We start from the raw sequence: 17,861 nt of genomic DNA, 5'->3' as shown, positions 1-17,861 counted from the left end.
ATGGCTACAACTTATCAGCATGGTAGTTACTAAACGTAGGGGTACCTGTGGCAATTTCTTAAAAGGAAACAAAATGAAACCTATCCCATCAACTGATTTATTCCATGCACAGAAAGTTGTTGTATAATGCAGTATTTTGTTTTTTTAAGATTTCTTTCAAAATTGGGGTCAAATGTCTCAAAATCCAATGCTGCTTCATCAGCCATTTACATAATATGTGAAATCCTTTAATATCATTTCAATATTCATAGTACCTTCGACCAGGAGGAGGCTGTCAAAAAAAAAAAAAAAAAAAAAAGGCACGGACTGCTAATCCACCAGTGCTGATGGCTTCACTCACAGGTATGACTATCCGCTCTGTATGCGTGTACATTTCCAGCACAGCACAGCACCTGGCAGCAGGTGATAGTCAATGGGTACCTGGACAAAGGAGTCTTCCTGGGCAGCAGGACTGACTTCCTCCTAAACCATGCTGTCAACAGCCATCATCAGGGTTCATTTAGTGTAAGTCCTAAATGTCCTAGGATTTCCAAAGTGGGTTCATATTCAAGTCATTAGTAGTTTCCAGACCCTAGGCTTTGAATATAGAAACTGACTATTCCTAGCTGCAGCTTCTTCCAAAGTAAGGCTGTCTGCAATGAAAACTTCATAGTGTGATCACATTCTTCAGTTTCCTTAGCTCTGGACACCTTACTAGAACTTCTCCATCAGCACATGCTACTCCCTGCAGCTTCCTGCTGCACCCTCACCTGCTGACCCAGGAGAGCTCCATCTGTACCTTTTTTAAAAATCAAAACAAAAAACCTCTCTCAGCATTCAGAAAATTAAAGACAGGGCCTCGGCCTGCATTGGGCTTGGGCTCACACTACAGCAGCATTCTGAGTGGCTTTACTTCTGCCCTGACTGACCACTAACACTCTCTCCTCAGCAGCAGGGATCTGTTGTGCTTTCTTACCATTCCAGATTCACTTGAGCAGCACTCTGCATTTTGTACAGGAGTTTCCCTCTGTATTTGCAGTTGCACCTTGGCTTACTGGCCCAAGCAGTTCAGTTTTCAGTCTACTTCAGCTTTTTTTTTTTTTTTTTTTTTCTACTTCAGCTTTTAACACACCCTCCTCTAAGGGTAATCATTTATACCTTTTAGTTTAAAGAGGCCTCGCTGGCTTTTCCCACCAGAAGACCTAGAGGCCTTTTGTAAACTGACTGATCCCAGTATTTTCCTAAGAATGGGAATGGCCTGTGGAAGAGGGGAGCAGTCTGAACATTTTCCAATTAAGGGTGCTGTCTATGTAAGCAGTTTGTGGTGGCTCAAGTATTACCAACAACCATTAGAATACCTTAATATAACAAAATCTATGAATAATAAAATTTAACAAAATGTGACAAAGTAAATACATACTCTTATAAATACTAACAAATGTTCAGTTTGTAAAACACTGTGTGGGCTGAGCATACGTCTTTAATGCCCACCTCTCAGGGAGCAGAGGCAGGTGATTTCTGTTGGTTTAAGGCCAACATGATAAGTCCCAGGACAGCCGGGTGGTATACATAGAGAGATCCTGTCTCAAAACAAATAGACCAAGCCAAAAAACAAACAAACAAAAAAACCCCAAAATGCTGCAGTTTGTATTGCAGAGTACAACACAAGCAAGAAAATAAATCATTCCTGTATTTTCCTATTCTGGTTAAAAAAAAATTAACAGGAGGCCTTGTCTGCTTTACTCCCTGTGCAAGTAAGTCTACCTGTGCCAGTGCAGTCAGTTCTAAAATCCTGACTTTATCACTGATCTGTTCTCATTGTCCTAATAGTCTCCTATCATCATCACACTGCCGTGAGTCAGAGCATTTAAAACAGTGAGCTCCCACCCCAGCAGTTCTTCAGAAAACATTGTACATTCCCTCTAACCTTCAGCCTTAAAGCCTATCAGTGGTGAAATGCATCATCGTGTTCTGCATTTCTGTTTGTGCCTGAGTGTGCCCTCAGAGGACCCGACCTGCTCCTTTACTTGCTCATTGTTTAACACTGTTAAAGTTATAAGTTATAAGGTCATTTCCCTCATACATACATCAGGGGACAAAAAGCATCTGCAGTTGTTTTCTTTTACTTCATAAGACATTAAGTTATTGGCTTAATTTCTATCATTGGCATACAAATGATTAGGACGTAATAACTAGGTCAGAGAAAGGTGTGGACAAACCTAAACTCACATTAATTAAAAACCTACAAAATACCTGGCCCAAACTGTCGCTGCCCCTCTTGTCTCACATAACATTGAATTAGCACAGTGGACAACAGTCTATGCTAGTATTGAGGAGTCAAGATTTACTATAAAGATTTCACGTGTATTATATCATCAACAGTTTGATTATGTACTGTTCATTTTATAGAGAAGATGAGGCAGGTGGACAGGAGTAAAAACTGGTTCACTTTCTTTCCCTTCATCATTCACTTAACTTGAGGGTGCCACAGCTTTATCACCAATGTTTTACTAAGTAACCAACTTACCCTCTAATTCTTAAAGGGTAGAGGTCAAGTCTAAATAATATCTCTGTTCTTCCTCAATTTAAATAAAATTCCTTTGAAATTCCTATACCATATTTAAGAAATTACCTTTCTCTTTCTTCCTCGCCTGGCAGCTTTTGGAGTGGTTATGTCAGCTGCTTTAGTCACATCCTAAAATGCAAAACAGCAGACAAAAAACAAGAAAAAAGTCACAGAAGAAATTGAATAAATTATACAAGAAACAAACAAATTTTCATAAACAAAAATTCCTAATACCCGCTTCACTGAAAGTGCTGGGAGAGGTCTCTAACGCTGACCTAGTGTCTTCAGGACAAAGATGCCTTATGGAATGCCTGCTGCTTTCAGGTGTGAGTAAGAGCGGCCTCCATAGGCTCCGATCTGTGCATGCTCAGTCATCAAGGACTGGTACTACCTGAGGAGGACTACAAACTGGGGCATTGTTGGAAGTGCATCACTGAGGGTGCACTTGGCGATTTCAAAAGCCCACAGTTAGATCCAGTGTCTCTCTATTCCTGCTGCCTGCACATCTGGACCTAGAACTCTCGGCTAATTCTTCAGCACCATGTTTCCCTTATAATGATACTGAGCTAAACCTTTGAAACTATGAGCAAGCCCCAATTAAATGTTTCTTTTTTTTTTTTTTAAATTGAGTTGCCCTGGTCATGGTATCTCTTCAAACCAATAGATCAGTGACCAAGCAGCCTATAATGGATCTCTACTCAGACAATAACACAGGAGAAATAAGCCTAGCTTTAAAAAATTTCAGTTTAATACTTTTTAAGCACTTCCAGCCCATAATACTCTAAACAACTATTTAATAAACACTAACCTTATACCTGATTTGCTTATAAAAACAATTTCAAATAAAAATATCCATGCAAGGGCTAAAGGGAAAGTTCAAGGGTTAAGAGCACAGAGGATCCATGTTTGCTTCCCAGCACCCAAATGATGGGTCACCACCATTTTTAACTCCATTTCCAGGGTGTCTGTCCAGTGCCCTCCACAGGCTTCAAGAATGCATTCAGTAGACAAGCATACATACAGGAAATTAAAAACTTTTTAAATCCATGCATCTTAAAAATGCAAACTGTATATAACACCCTATTTAATAGTTGAGAAAATTAGCATGTTTTCATTCACTTTTAAATATTTTAAAGATTACCTCCTACTTTGCCAGTTAATTTACTTTATAATTTCTTTCTTGCAGAAACTGTAAAATTCACAAGCAGTACTTAAGATACCCCAAGGCCTATTCCTCCCTTGCAGTATACTCAATCAACTACTATCTATAGATAGTTTCTTCATTTCTTCTTACACCAGAAAAGATACAAAACATACTTCATTGCTGGCTTTTTCTTCCTGATCAGTATCTTCCTTTGAAACACTAGTTTCTTTTTCCTCCGCTTCAACATCAGATGATGCATTTGACTGTTTGGTTGATACCTATAAAGAATAAATTATTCATTTTTTAAGATATGGTTTATCTAACTTGAAATTTTTCTACATGTAAAATCAAAAGCTTGTTATGTATAGATATGGGAGTGCCCCAATTTCTGTTGCAAAGGACATTTAATACATAGAATTGTTAAGAGTTTTAAACCAGGGAGTGGTGCTGCTGTAATCCCAACATTTTATGTAGTGGGATGCCTGCAAGTGTGAGGCAATCCTAAGCTAAAGAGCTAGGTATAAGCCAAGCTGGAATATGTAGTTAACACTTACCTTAAGGAATTTTAAAGCCATAAATTACAACAGTCAGTTTTGGCAAGATAGAGCACCTCTCAGGAAGAATGAGGCAGATGAGTTCTGAATTTGAGGCCAGCCTGAGCTTGGCATCAGCCAAGTAAGAAAGATGGGGGTTGGAGGGGTGTTATAACCTTAAATGTTGAACATACCTAATCAGAAAAGTCAAATGTTTACAAAATCCAAAAAACTTTTATTCTTTTGTAAAGGAGGGAAAAAATGTAAAAATCTTTAATATTACTAACACTACAAAAAGTTTTAAATCACAATGACCAGATTTGTTAAATCAATTACTGGTTTCTTCAACCTGTGCAGGCCTGGGAATAACACATCAGGCATCACTTTGATCACACTGTAGGTGAAGACTGTGGCGGTTCCAACAGTACACCATGCTGAGGACCATGAAGATCATCCAAGGCTGCACACTGTATCAAAGATTCCAATTGCACAGAACATCTGTCAGTGCCAAGAACAGCATGGTACATGTGACATTACATAGGAATTTTGGTTTTTTTTTTCATCTCCACCCTAGCCCAGACAGGGTTTCCCTGTGTAGCCTTGGCTGTGATGGAACTTGCTCTATAGAGCAGGCTGGCCTCAAATTTAGGTCCATGTACCATTGCCTTACTCTAGGGGTTCACCTTATCTAAGAGTTCTAGAGCTTTCATACATTCAAGAGTACAGATGGCAATATAGAAAGCTAAGACACAATTAGAAAAACATTAGTAAAGTATCATCAGGGGACCACAAGATGGCTCAACAGGTAAAAGCACTTGCTAAAAGCACACTCAAAAACCAACCATGATAAAAGTAAATAAAGAAGCAACTTCACGATGTTGTACTCTGACCACTATACACACACTGTAGCACACGCACACGTTATGCACACCCAGATAAACAAAATAAATACAGCAAAAACTATTAGCAATAGCAGGAGAAAATAAAAATGAAACAGGCAGAGCATGGGCATGCATTCATGCCTTTAATCCCAGCATTTTGAGTGGGTGAATCTGAGTTTGAAGCCAGCCTAGTCTACAGAGGGAGTTCTAGGGCAGCCAGGGCAACAGAGAAACCCTGCCTTAAAAAAAAAAAGAAATGTAACAAACCAAGTAAAAACAGACCACTCTGAAAATATAATGCCATATATAAATTAAAAGCTCCGGGCAGGAGGCTCTTTAGAATAGGTGGAATTCCTATTGAGGATGTAAGTACTTCTGTTATATATCTAATTAATGAGGTCTATTCTAATACCACTCAATGAATCTGTAAAAAAAAAAAGGGGGTTGAGGATTTGGCTCAGTGGTAGAGCGCTTGCAGGCCCTGGGTTGGTCCCCAGCTCGGGGGATAGAAAAAAAAATTTAAAAACCCCAAAAGCAAAAAAAACAAACTAAAGGGCTTTAAATTTGCAAAATCATTAGTCCATTGAGATGGCTCAGCCAGTGATACAAGCCTGCTGACCTGATTTTTATCCCAGAACCATGTAAAGGTGAATGGAGAACTAACTTCACAAAGATGTACTTGACTTACACACATGCTTTAAATTCACTAATAGTTTAAATAAATTATTGAGATCTCTTTAGACATTCCATTAATAACCATTTAGACAGAAACGTCAAGGAACAACCTAAAAAGAACACAACAACCTAATATTGGTTATGTATTTTCCAATGACAATATTTTTACTCTAGTGTTATTAATAAATTTTCTAAAAGGACTCACCTGTTGACTTGAAAATTTCACTTTTGGATTGTTATCTATCTCCCACAATCCTTCATTAAAACCTTTTCGTTTATTTGGTTTGCCATACTTTTCCTTATTTTCTGAATAAGGAAATATGTCCTTTGGTCCTAAAAAAGCACTGTAAGAGAAAGGGAAGATTTAAGTGCAAAGCAAACTCAATTAAATTATATATTAAGTTACTAGATGGCATTATTCAATAAATGTAACAAAAAAGTTTTTGGTGTGTTATTTTTTAAGATACAGTTTGTCTGTGTAGCCTGGCTGTCCTTGAACTCTGTAGACCAGGCTGTCCACAAATTCAGAGATCTGCCTGTCTCTACCTCCTGAGTGCTTAGGTTAAACCTGTAGCCCGCCACACCCAGCTCATCCAAATTACAGAATAGTTTTAAATCCCAGTGATCTCATTAGTGAGAACAACTTTGATGGGATAGAAAAAGTCTGATAAGAGTGCTTGGTTTTTCTGCTGGAGAGATGGCTCAGTGGCTAAGAGCACTGACTGCTCTTCCAGAGGTCCTGAGTTCAAATCCCAGCAACTACATGGTGACTCACAACCATCTGTAATGGGATCTGATGCCCTCTTCTGGTGTGTCTGAAGACAGCTACAGTATACTCACATAAAATAAATAAATTCTTCTTTAAAAAAAAAAAAAAAAAGAGTGCTTGGTTTTGCTTTGGTCTGGTTCTGATTTCCAGTTCATATATCTTAAAGTAACAAGAACTAAAGTACTATGCCCTCCTACCAAACAAGACCTTTATAAACCTAAGTAATTTATACTAACCATACGAAACGTTAAAGACTTCTGTTCTATTAGTACTGTGTATATGGGGGAGGCGGGATGTACCTGAGTACAGTGCCCACAGAGACCAGAGAAGATGTCAGATGTAGTACATGCATGTACTTGTGGGCGGTGGAAAGTAACTTGAAGAGCAATTGTTCTCTTAACCACTGATGAGTATCTCCAACACTCCCCACCCCACAAACAAAACAAATTTTGTTTTTGTCTTTTGAGAGTCTCATTAAGTAGCACTGGCTGGCCCGGCACTCTGTATGTGTATTAAGCTAGCCTAGAAATCACAGATATGCTTGTCTCTGCCACCCAAGTGTTACATTAAAGCTGTGTCCCATTAGGCATGGTCCAAGTTTTATTTTATTTTAAGATTATTTTTATGTGCACTAATGTTGTGTCTGCATGTATGTCTGTGCATGGAGGCCAGATCCTTTGTACTGGAGTTGTAAGGTGACATGTGGATGCTGGGAATTAAACCTAGGTCCTTTGAAAAAGCAGCCAGTGCTCTTAACTGCTGATTCATCATCTCTCCAGCCCCACCAAGATCTTTTTTAATTCACACAAAAGACACTCAACATCCCTAACTAATCACAGAAACATAAATAAAAACTGCACAGACATCACTGTAACCCACCAGCACAGCTATACTAAGAGTGACAGTGTATGGCTGGGATACAGCTCAGTTGTTAACAAGCTTGCCTACAATGCAGCAAGTCCTACATTCAGTTCCAGTACCAATAACGTTTCTCCAATGACTGGACAAGAAGATGTCATTTGAACCAGGAATTCTGTTTCTACATAGGTGGAACCATCTACGCATACAAAGCATACACAGTGGCTGACTGTATGTAATTCAGTAGTAGAGAGCTTGCCTAGGCTATGCAAAGCCCTGGGCTAGATCCAACATCATCAAAAAAAAAATGTGCGTAAGTGCTCAGATCAATGTTATTCACGATAGCCAACAGTGGGAAACCAGATGTCTACCAAGTGATAAACACAAAACGGTAAATTGATACAATGAAATATTAGCTGGCACAAGTAAGGGAAGCATTATCATATGCTACAGTATTAATCTTGAAATATCGTGTTAAATAAAAAAATTAAGTGACAAAAAAAATCATTAAATTGTTTCATTTTTATGAAGCATTCGGGAAATACTTTAAGGGTTGCTTCAGCTACAGCAAAAACACTGAACAGAAGGTACCTGTTATTATGTAATAAGTACATAATGGGTACATTTCTTTTGAAATGATAATAATATAATGTGCTAATGTATCCACTACTTTCTATAACTGCAAAAACTACTGAATTTCTAAACTTTTAAGTGGGTGAGCTATATGAAATGAATCTCTCAATAAAGCTGCTGTAACTTTTTCTGGGGAGGGGGTGGAGGAGTGGGAGAGTGGGGGAAGGGTTGGTAGCATGAACTTGTAATGCTACTCTCAGGAGTTTGGAGACAACATCAGAAATTCAAGGTCGCCACTGCCTATACATCAAGATCAAAATCAGGCTGGACTACATGAGAACTGACTCAATTTTTAATTGTTTTTTTTTTTTCAGAGAATACCATTTCCTACTCTCCCACCACTCTAAATGAACACACACAAAAAGTTTTTATCTAAGGCCAGAAATGTTGGTGCACTTTAATACCAGTACACCAGAACCAGAGCCAGGGGACTGTGAATTCAAGATCAGCCTGGTTTATACAGCAAGTTCCAGGCCAACCAGAACTATAAATAAACTTCAAATATAAATCAGTTATGAATTAGTACATTTTTTCAAATTACTACTTTTCATATTCCTTCTTCCCCATCTAACTCCTGATCATTACAATAGACTTTCATCTTTGAAAAATCCAAATTTATTCAAATGAATAATTCCCCTCCCAAATTTTGGGAACAGGAAGGATCATCATACACCTATTTTTATCAATAATTTTTTTTTTTTTGGGGTTCTTTTTTTTCGGAGCTGGGGACCGAACCCAGGGCCTTGCGCTTCCTAGGCAAGCGCTCTACCACTGAGCTAAATCCCCAACCCCTTTATCAATAACTTATTAAAAAACATTGTTTTGAAAAAGTTAGGCCAGGCCTTCTGCATATGTCATAGCTGCATAGCTTGATGTTTCTGTGGGATTTCTAACTGTGGAAGCGGCAGCTATCTGGGACTCTAGCCTGCTTGTAGGACCCTTTTCATTATGTGCCTGGTCTAAATGTAACTTGTTATGCCAAGTTTGGTTGATGTACCTGGGAGGCCTGCTTTTTTCTGAGGGGATGGACCTGAGGAAGAGTTGTGGGGAGAGACTGGGGGGGAGAGGAAGGAAGGGGGAACTGCAGTCAGGATATCATATATAAGAAAAGAAAAAAGTTCAGTGGTAGTGCAGGCCTTTAATCCAAGCAGAAGCAGATGGGTCTCTAGATTAGCCTACCAGGATTACACAGAGAAACCCTGTCTCCAAAAAAAAAAAAAATCACCAAACAATAGTAATAAAGCAATGTTGTCTTTCTAAAGGTAAATGGGGTGTCCACTGTGGATCAATATATTATAAATCCATTTTGAAATAAAAGTATCATTAACTTTAAAAGCCTTTTAATTAAACATATCCATTTCTTTCCTGTTAACTCATTTTCTTCATTAACCACCTTTATTAGTATGGTGCTAGGAGTGAGCCTATAGCTTCCTGCATTATAGGCAAATACCAGTAATTGTACTCCCAGCCCAACACTGACAATGTCTTTTTTTCCTCAAATGTTTATTTTTATCTTATATGCATTGGTATTCTGCATGTATGTCTGTCTGATGAGGGCGCCAGATTCCCTGGGACAAGATTAAACAGTTGTAGGCTGCCATGTGGGTGCTGGGAACTGACTCAGGACCTCTTGGAGAGCAGTCAGTGCTCTTAACCGCTGAGCCATCCATCTCTCCAGCCCCTAGGGAGCTTTTCTTGAAAGTCATATTTTCATATACAAAATATATGTGAACCCAACTCAAACTGAATATTGTGAAGACCAATCCAATCTGAGATCCAAAACTGTGTTTTTTAAAAACTATGGGCAAGGCAGTGTTGGCACATGCTTTTAATCCCAGCACTCTGTAGGCAGGAGGATTGCTTTGAGTTCAAGCCCATCCTGATTTACAGAGCAAGTTCCAGGATGGCCAAGGCTACACAGTGTGAAATCCTGTCTCAAAAAAATAAATAATAACTAAATAAATAAAAAATTTATGTAGCCAGGTATGGAATCCCAGCACTAAGGAAGCAGGGGCAGGTGGATGTCTATGGTTTGAAGCCTGCCAGGCCTACAGAGTGATTTCCAGACAGAGAAACCCAGTCTTAAACCTTCAACCAAAAAAAAAAAAAAAAACAAAAACAAAAAAAAACCAAACCAACAAAAAAAAAATGTAATGTCAAACAGTATCATTAACACAAAATATCCGTAAGTGGCAAATCTACACTACACAGATGGTAGATTAGTGGCTGTGTATGGCTAGGAAATGGAGAGTGACCTTAGTAGAAAAGGGAACAATTACACTAAAATCCAATGAAATACCAAAATCAAATTGTGTAAACATTGTGTAATATATATAAATCACATCTCAGAAAATTTATCAATTTATGTGTATGTTAAGAAAGTAGAGAGCAGGGGTTGGGGATTTAGCTCAGTGGTAGAGCGCAAGTGCAAGTAGAGAGCAAGTGCAAGGCCCTGGGTTCGGTCCTCAGCTCTTGGGTGGGGGGGTGTTAGAGAGCAGGAAACAAATGAAACCAAATCCAAATGTTGCCACTTTTATATCACTCTTAAGAACACAGAGTGAAAAATAACTAAGTAGACAGTGGGTAGAGAGAGCCGGAAGCTCTGTCAGAGGACCCAGACTCAATGCCTAGCACCCACTTGGGAGCTCTACTCCAGATCTGACACCCTCACACAGACAAAGACACAGGCAAAACACATAAAATTAATACATGAGAAAAGAAAGAGTTCAAAAAATACAGTGTTGGGCTGGAGAGATGGCTCAGCGGTTAAGAGCACTGACTGCTCTTCCAGAGGTCCCAAATTCAATTCCAGCAACCACATGGTGGCTCACAACCATCGGATCTGATGTCCTCTTCTGTCATGTAGGCATACGTGTAGAAAGAGCATTCATACACATATAATTAAAAAAAAAATACAGTGAAAATGAATTATTCACAACTCTGCTGTGTGTCAGTTGAACATGAAGTTGTATTAAGTCCAACTCACGTGGATTATACAGTGCACAGAAGCTGATCAATTCTGGGTATCTAAGAATATAAGCTTTGGCAGTTAGCTGAGACAGCCTCCAAAGCAGTTTCATGTAGTTACGGGAAACAAAGCAGCTCAATGTGCAGCTGTAACCGCATACAGGATTAACCTCTGCCAGTCAGTTCTCTAACTATGCACATCCACCTGGGGCAGCGGGTCAGATAGTGTGTAGTCACCACAGACACACAAAGGGCACTGTCTGGCTTCCCTCTTCTGATCTTCCCACCATCTGTGTGGCTAACCTCAAACAGCAGCAGGCAGGCAGTCCTTATTTTACCAACAGGAATACTCAATGCCTGGCTACTTTCAGCCATCAATCTTGGGAGTATTTCAAGCCTAACTTTTTTGATCATGTAAGCATGTATTCCATTAAATAAACTTATTTTTAACTTTTTTTTAACCTTTGAAAACTTTATACATGTACACAGCATATTTTGAACTGTCACACCCATCCCTCATCCCTTGCCTCCAACTTTCCCTTTAATTCTCCCAAGACGTAGTGCTTTAAATGAGAATGAGGGCTGGGGAGAGGGAGTGTTGTTAATCCCAGCACTTAGGAGGCTGAGATAGGCAGAGCTCTTTCAATTTGACCAGCCTGGGCTACAGGGAGTAACAGAACAGACACAGAGAAATCCTGTCTCAAAATAAAATAAAATAAAATAAAATCAAGGGAGTGGCAGGGGAGGAGGGGTGACCATGGTGGCACAATGCCAACCAGGTCTATATAGTAAGTTCTAAGCTAGCAATACATAATGACATTCTATCTCAAACAAACAAAAGAATTCCTAGCATCAAACTGAAAAATACATTAAAAAAAATTTTTTTTAAAGATTTATTTATGTGAGTACACTGTCTTCAGACAAACCAGAAGAGGGCATCAGATCTCATTACAGAGGACTGTAAGCCATCATGTGGTTGCTGGGAATTGAACTCAGGACCTCTGGAAGAGCAGTCAATGCTCGTAACTAGTGAGCCATCTCTCTCCAGTCCCCTAAAAATTTTTAAATGAAACTTAAAAGGCTTATTCTAAGATTCAAAAAATGGTTTTTAAAGTTTTTTATTCCAGCCTAGGTACATGGCATTTTCTCTCCAAACATGAAAGGCAATTAAGTTGATCTCTATGAGCTCAGACCTGCCTAGTCTGCACGAACATCCCAGGCTAGCCAGGGCTACCTGAGACTCTGTCCTTAACAATAATGAGTTTTTAATTTCATTGTGACATCCCCCTTAAAATTTGCTTTCTGTTTTATACCTAACTTCTGCAAGTTAACTGTCATTCAGCTTAAAGCCAGTAGGACTTACGTCTCGTGGGTTCCAAAAAAGAAAATGGGTAGTTTGTTTGTGGGTGGTTTTACAGCTCCATCAGGAACTTCATCTACCTATAAGAAAGAAAAGTCAATTTTTTTTAAAATCTTACAAACCTTAGTACACTGGAGTGAATTCATAGTAAAGCACCCCAAATGGATCTAATACAAAATCAAACCATTTTACAATCGATATTTTCCTCCCAGCTTCCAGCTCCCAGAATAACGACTCAGGCCAGCTCCCTGACTAGCTAATAATTTAAAATAACCATCTCTACTAATCTACGCTGTCCAGTCACATGGCTGGTTACCTCTACTCAGGTGCCTTGTGTCTGTCCTCCTCAGGTCTTCTTCCCATGTTCTATCCCAGCATTCTTTCTGCCTCCAGATGCCTCACTTCTATCCCACCATTTCCTATAGACCTTAGGTATTTTAATTGACATGTGATATATCCATACTATACAGAAGATAGTCTCTCTACAGCCCACAATCTCAAACAAGTTCTAAAAAGTAAGATCTTTTCCCCAGAATTCATTTGGTGGCAAAATCTGTCCTGACATCAAGACCCTTTTCTTCTATGTATCTAAAATTTTTATCATTGTTTCTCTGGAGAAATACAAAGGTTATCTACTCAAAATCATCCAGAAGCAAATCTGAAACACACCTACTGTAATTGGTTTCAATTTCTAAAACCCACAGTTACTTAATTTTTAAAACAAATTTGACACCAAACATTTCACATAAGGAGTCTGAACGTGGTGTGCAGTCCTGCAGGAGAGCTGTTCAAATAGCAAGAGTAATGAGGTAAGAGAAATGGCTCAGTGGTTAAGAGCGCTCACAACTCTTCCAAGAATCTGAGTTCATGCCTAGGCGCAAGGCCCTGGGTTCGTCCCCAGCTCCGGAAAAAAAAAAAAAAAAAAAAAGTCTGAGTTCAGTTCTCAAAGCCCCTTACGGTCACTTAACGCAGCCTCTTGGGTGGGCGGGGGTACCATCATCTCTTTTGACCTTCTTGGGCAACTCATATACAAGCAAACATACACAAAGAGGGAAAAAAGTAACATAAAAGCACACAGGATCCAAAATTTAAGGCATATTTCCCAATGTTGTAAGAACATTAAAACAATTCTACTTCAGTTTGTAGAAGTTAAAAATAATTGGATAAGTGATGTGACCCTTACAGCTGAGAGCTTAAACATTTAAATACTCTTACATTCTCTACAGCAAAAATTAAGAATATCTAAGACTGAAGTTTGGGGGGACAGGTTTTGAGACAGGAGACAGCATTTCTCTGTATAACTGTGGCTGTCCTGGAACTCACTCTGTAATAATTTAAAGTATATAAAAACCAAATTCAGCTGCTTCTAAGGAAAAGAAAATGAGGGAGAAAAAATGTCCTATCCCAATCCAAATGAACTCATCACAAGTAGAACTTGGGGCTGGAGAGATGGCTCAGTGGTTAAGAGCACTGACTGTTCTTTCAGAGATCCGGAGTTTAAATTCCAGCAACCACATGGTGGCTCACAACCATCTGTAATGAGATCTCATGCCCTCTTCTGAAGACAGCTACAGTGTACTTATATATAATAAGTAAATAAATCTTTAAACCAAACAAAAAACAAGTAAAACTTGTAGCTGGAAAGATGGCTAAGTGGTTAAGAGGACCCAGGTTCAGTTTGGTACCCACATAGCAGCTCCTGACAGTTTTGTCCATAGGCTCAAGTTACAGAAGTGGTATCGACATACATGCAGGCAAAACACCCATAATCAGAGAACTTTAAAAACTTGTTAATTCTGAAGAAAAAAAGGACTTGTTTAAATCAAGAGAAAAATGACTCTCCAAGGGCTATTTTTACCTTTACCAGCACCAACTCTTAAGTCACCTGGAACATACTGCAAGAGGTAGGAAAATAATATAAAAGAGAGCTTATTTAATTAACTGTAGGTGTGTGTACCTGCACAAGGGGGTGTGCACACGAGGAGGCACTGGCACTGACACTGACCTGAAGTCACAGACAGATCACTGTAGTTGTAAGCTGTCTCAAATAGGTGCTGGGAACTGAAATTAGGTCCACTGAGCAGCAAGTGCTCTTAACCACTGAGCCATTTTTCCCCAGTCATGAAAAATAGAAAAATTCTAAAGTATTTCCACCTGGCCTCTAACTACATACACTGTGGCGTGGAACTCTTGAATATGAGTATCAGATAACCCTGATTTTTTTTTTTTTTCTTTTTTTCGGGGCTGGGGATTGAACCCAGGACCTTGCGCTTCCTAGGCAAGCGCTCTACCACTGAGCCAAATCCCCAACCCCGATAACCCTGATTTTTAACACCTCAAAATAAGGATACCTTGAATCATAAAGTGTCTCCTGGGGGACTTCACACCTTCCCAAGCCCAGCAGGCCTTACCTAAGGTTGAAATGCAGTGTTGTACAAGTGCATGATTGTATAACTAAGAGCTGCAGGATAAACAAAGGCAGCTTTAGTTCACTGCCCTAAAAGACGTTTGCAACATATGTAACAGTCAAAGCATACACAAAGCAGTAAGTAAAAAGTTTTCCTATAGGAAAACAAGAACACCAATTATATATAGAGACAAGGCTTTATGACTAAGGGCTGTCCAAGAAAGGCTCTACCAAACAAGTACACCTGAGGCCGATGGGAAGTTGGGGAAGCAGACTGAATCAGTGTTCGTACATGGCTGCCAGAGCTAACACTATGGAATTTATTATTTTTAAGTAATACCTTTCAAAGATTAAGTTAGTTATGTGCATAAAAAAAACAACCAAGCAGTGGTTGTGCACACCTTAGGTCCCAGCACTCCAGAAGCAGAGGCAGGTAGATCTTTTGAGTTCGAGGCAAGCCTGGTCTACAGAGTGAGTTCTAGAACAGTCAGAGCAACTCTGTCTTGAAAATAAAAATAAAAAAATAAGTTGTATAAAAACAATAATTACAATTTTTGAACATCAGTCTATTTTTTGAGTTTATCTAATCAACATTCTTATAAGTCTTATCTATCATGTTCTGAACCTTGACACCATTATAAACTAACAACAAAAAACCCTATTTTTTTTTTTTTTTTTTTTTTCTAAAAATGGAGCTTGGGTGTTTAATGTCACATCTTGAGTCCTTAGGACTTCTCCTGTTAGGTTAACCCAGTGTCTGATCTACTCCCCGCTTTGGCTACGGGGAACAAAAAAATGGAAAACAACATCTTCAAGGTCATAAGCCAAAGAATGTGAACATAAAGGTCCCCGTGCATCACCAACTGCAAATCCTGTACTAAGTAATTTAGTTACATCTGACATGCAAGGGCTTGTGATTTGCATATTTCGTTGAAATTTTGTATTTTGTTCAAAATTCCAAAATTTAAGGAAATGTCATGATTTCACTCATTTTTTAAACACAAAAATCATACTTGATGATTTCGCCTCAATGAAACATTAACTGAATCCCTAAATAGTCCTATATAGAACACCTGTCAGAGACTCAAAAAGCAAGCCACAGGAAAACCAGGGAAACCGCCGCGGCATGTATGCAGGAAAACCTAGAATTTTACAATTGCATGAGAAGAGTACTGAAAAAAACTAAAATGAAAGGTTCCAAGTAACGGTAAAGGGAAAAGGAGAGGAAGGACTGAGAGGAAGCCGAGAAGAAACGATGGGAAGCAGGCCTCAGGAAAGGCGGCCACACCGCTACACCGGGGCTACAAATCACTTACTCGAGCTGGCCAATGAGGATAACCTTTCATCTTGGCGAAGATGAGGTCTCCAGGTTTGAAATCGCGAGTCATGTTTGAGGGGCGACGCCGGGAGTCCCAAGACCAGAAGGGGGAGCAGCGCAGCCGCGATCAGTAGATGCGAGCACCGACGCGAGCTGGGACTGGCGGGCCCGCGGGCGGGGGAGGATGCCTCGGGGTGTCCCGACGCGCCTGCGAGGGACAGCAGGGAGGGCGGTTAAAGCGCAAACCCCAGGGAGGGGCCGCGGGGAGGAGGGCAGGGGGAGGGGAGGCCGCGGAGGGGGAGGGGGAGCCGCCTGCGCGCCTCCTCAGAGCGCGGCCTCGGCCCTGAGCAGCGCCCGGGCCTGCGGTCGCGGCCACCTGAGGCAGGGATGCTGCCCGCCACCCGGCCGCCGGCCTCCCACCCCGGCGCTCCCAGGGCTTTTCCCACGGGCCGCAGCCCACGAGGGAGGGGCGCGGCGGGAGAGGAGGGAGGCTGCGAGCGCGGCCGCCCCGCTTCCCACCCGCGCCGAGCGGGGGCGGGGCGGCTCTCACCTGCCGGGCGGTGGCGCTGGGGCTGCGGGGCGCGCTGGCCGCTTCTGCCCACGTCCACGCCGGCCACCTGCGCCACCAGCTGCCGCAGAGGCGTCTCAACGGCTCCGAGCTGCAACCGCCACCGCCACTGCCGCCGATGTCGCTGCGCCGCTCCCGCGCGGCTCCCGCTCGGCGCCCGCTAGCGCTGGGCCGTACCAAGTGCTCGCCCAGGCACGGGTGGCGCCGCCGCCGCAGAGCGTCGCGGCTCAGGAACTGAGGGCCTGAAGCCTCTCGAGCTCTCAGGTGCCCCTCCTTACGGCTAATTGCAAGCAGATGCCGTGGAAGAGGAGGGAGGGGAAGGGCCTAGAGAGAGGCGCGCGGGAGCGGTCCCCCTCCTCCCCCCCATAGCTGGTACAGTGGTCGCACCCGGCCCGCCCCTGCTGGCTGCTCTGCGTGTGTGTATTTGTATGTGTACTGTATGTAAAAGGCGGGGAGGGAGGAAACGATTGTTGTGGACCCGGTTTGGGGGCGGGTATCCGGGCCTGTAGCCCACGGCTGCATGTTTCAGAGAATCTGGCAGCCCAAGGTGCTTGTTCTCCCATCCTTCTCCATGGTGCGAGTGCTGTAATGCTCCTGCGCGGTTTACATCATCCCAAAAAATGAAGAGCTGTGCGAAAACCCAGAGATGAAATTGGAATATGGAGCAGATGCAGGGTGTGCACCTTGTAGGCCTCTTACTCCTCGCAGAAAGGGCTTTGCAGTCTCCTTTTCCTAGGGACTGAAACATGAGAAAGCCTTATTTCCCTGATATTTCAACCACAGAGAACCGTTAAGAAAAAAAATGCAATCCTAATGAATGCAAAACGTCAAGGGTATAAAACAATGACAGAGAAAGCGCAGTTAGCTTGTTAGTTCGGATGTGGATCTGGGCCCAAACTAAATTTTAGCCCTGCACTTAAATGTTTATTTCTCTAGAAGAGTGATATGGTAGTAGGTGGTACAAGTGAGAAGTGTTACACCTAAATATTTCGTCACGTAAATACTCTTAAAGGGTATTTAAAAGTGAATTTATTTTTAATCTTTTAGCCAGTGCATGCTTTTAATATTTTGTAATATACCTTATGATATAGATTGGCATTTTACGATCTTTACTGTAGCAGAACTATCTAATTTTATTTATCCATTAATATCCAGGTTCCCAATAAGTATAAGGTAAATTAGAAGATATTTAAGAATTTAAAA

General features: G+C 41.0%; 1 protein-coding gene across 5 annotated transcripts in view; it reads right to left on the bottom strand.

Moving 5' to 3' along the window:
• The window catches only part of Psip1 (PC4 and SFRS1 interacting protein 1), a 31,858-nt gene extending 15,037 nt beyond the window's left edge, over positions 1 to 16,821 (bottom strand). The window contains exons 1-6 of one of the 5 annotated variants that reach the window (XM_032902311.1): positions 16,641 to 16,821; positions 16,089 to 16,298; positions 12,369 to 12,445; positions 5,984 to 6,122; positions 3,863 to 3,967; positions 2,612 to 2,674 (exon numbers count right to left, since the gene is read on the bottom strand). In XM_032902311.1, coding sequence (XP_032758202.1) covers positions 2,612 to 2,674; positions 3,863 to 3,967; positions 5,984 to 6,122; positions 12,369 to 12,445; positions 16,089 to 16,160 — 456 coding nt within the window. In that variant the 5' untranslated portion in view covers positions 16,161 to 16,298; positions 16,641 to 16,821. The remainder of the gene's footprint in view (positions 1 to 2,611; positions 2,675 to 3,862; positions 3,968 to 5,983; positions 6,123 to 12,368; positions 12,446 to 16,088; positions 16,299 to 16,640) is intronic. The other 4 variants (XM_032902317.1, XM_032902325.1, XM_032902331.1 and 1 more) reach the window with 4 other exon arrangements.
• Positions 16,822 to 17,861: the final 1,040 nt, after the last annotated feature.

This window comes from Rattus rattus, chromosome 1 (assembly GCF_011064425.1).
Source record: "Rattus rattus isolate New Zealand chromosome 1, Rrattus_CSIRO_v1, whole genome shotgun sequence".
In the NCBI taxonomy this organism is placed as follows: Eukaryota; Metazoa; Chordata; class Mammalia; order Rodentia; family Muridae; genus Rattus; species Rattus rattus.
The sequence above is the reverse complement of the archived record's forward strand: the minus strand, read 5'-3'. Positions and strand labels throughout refer to the sequence as shown.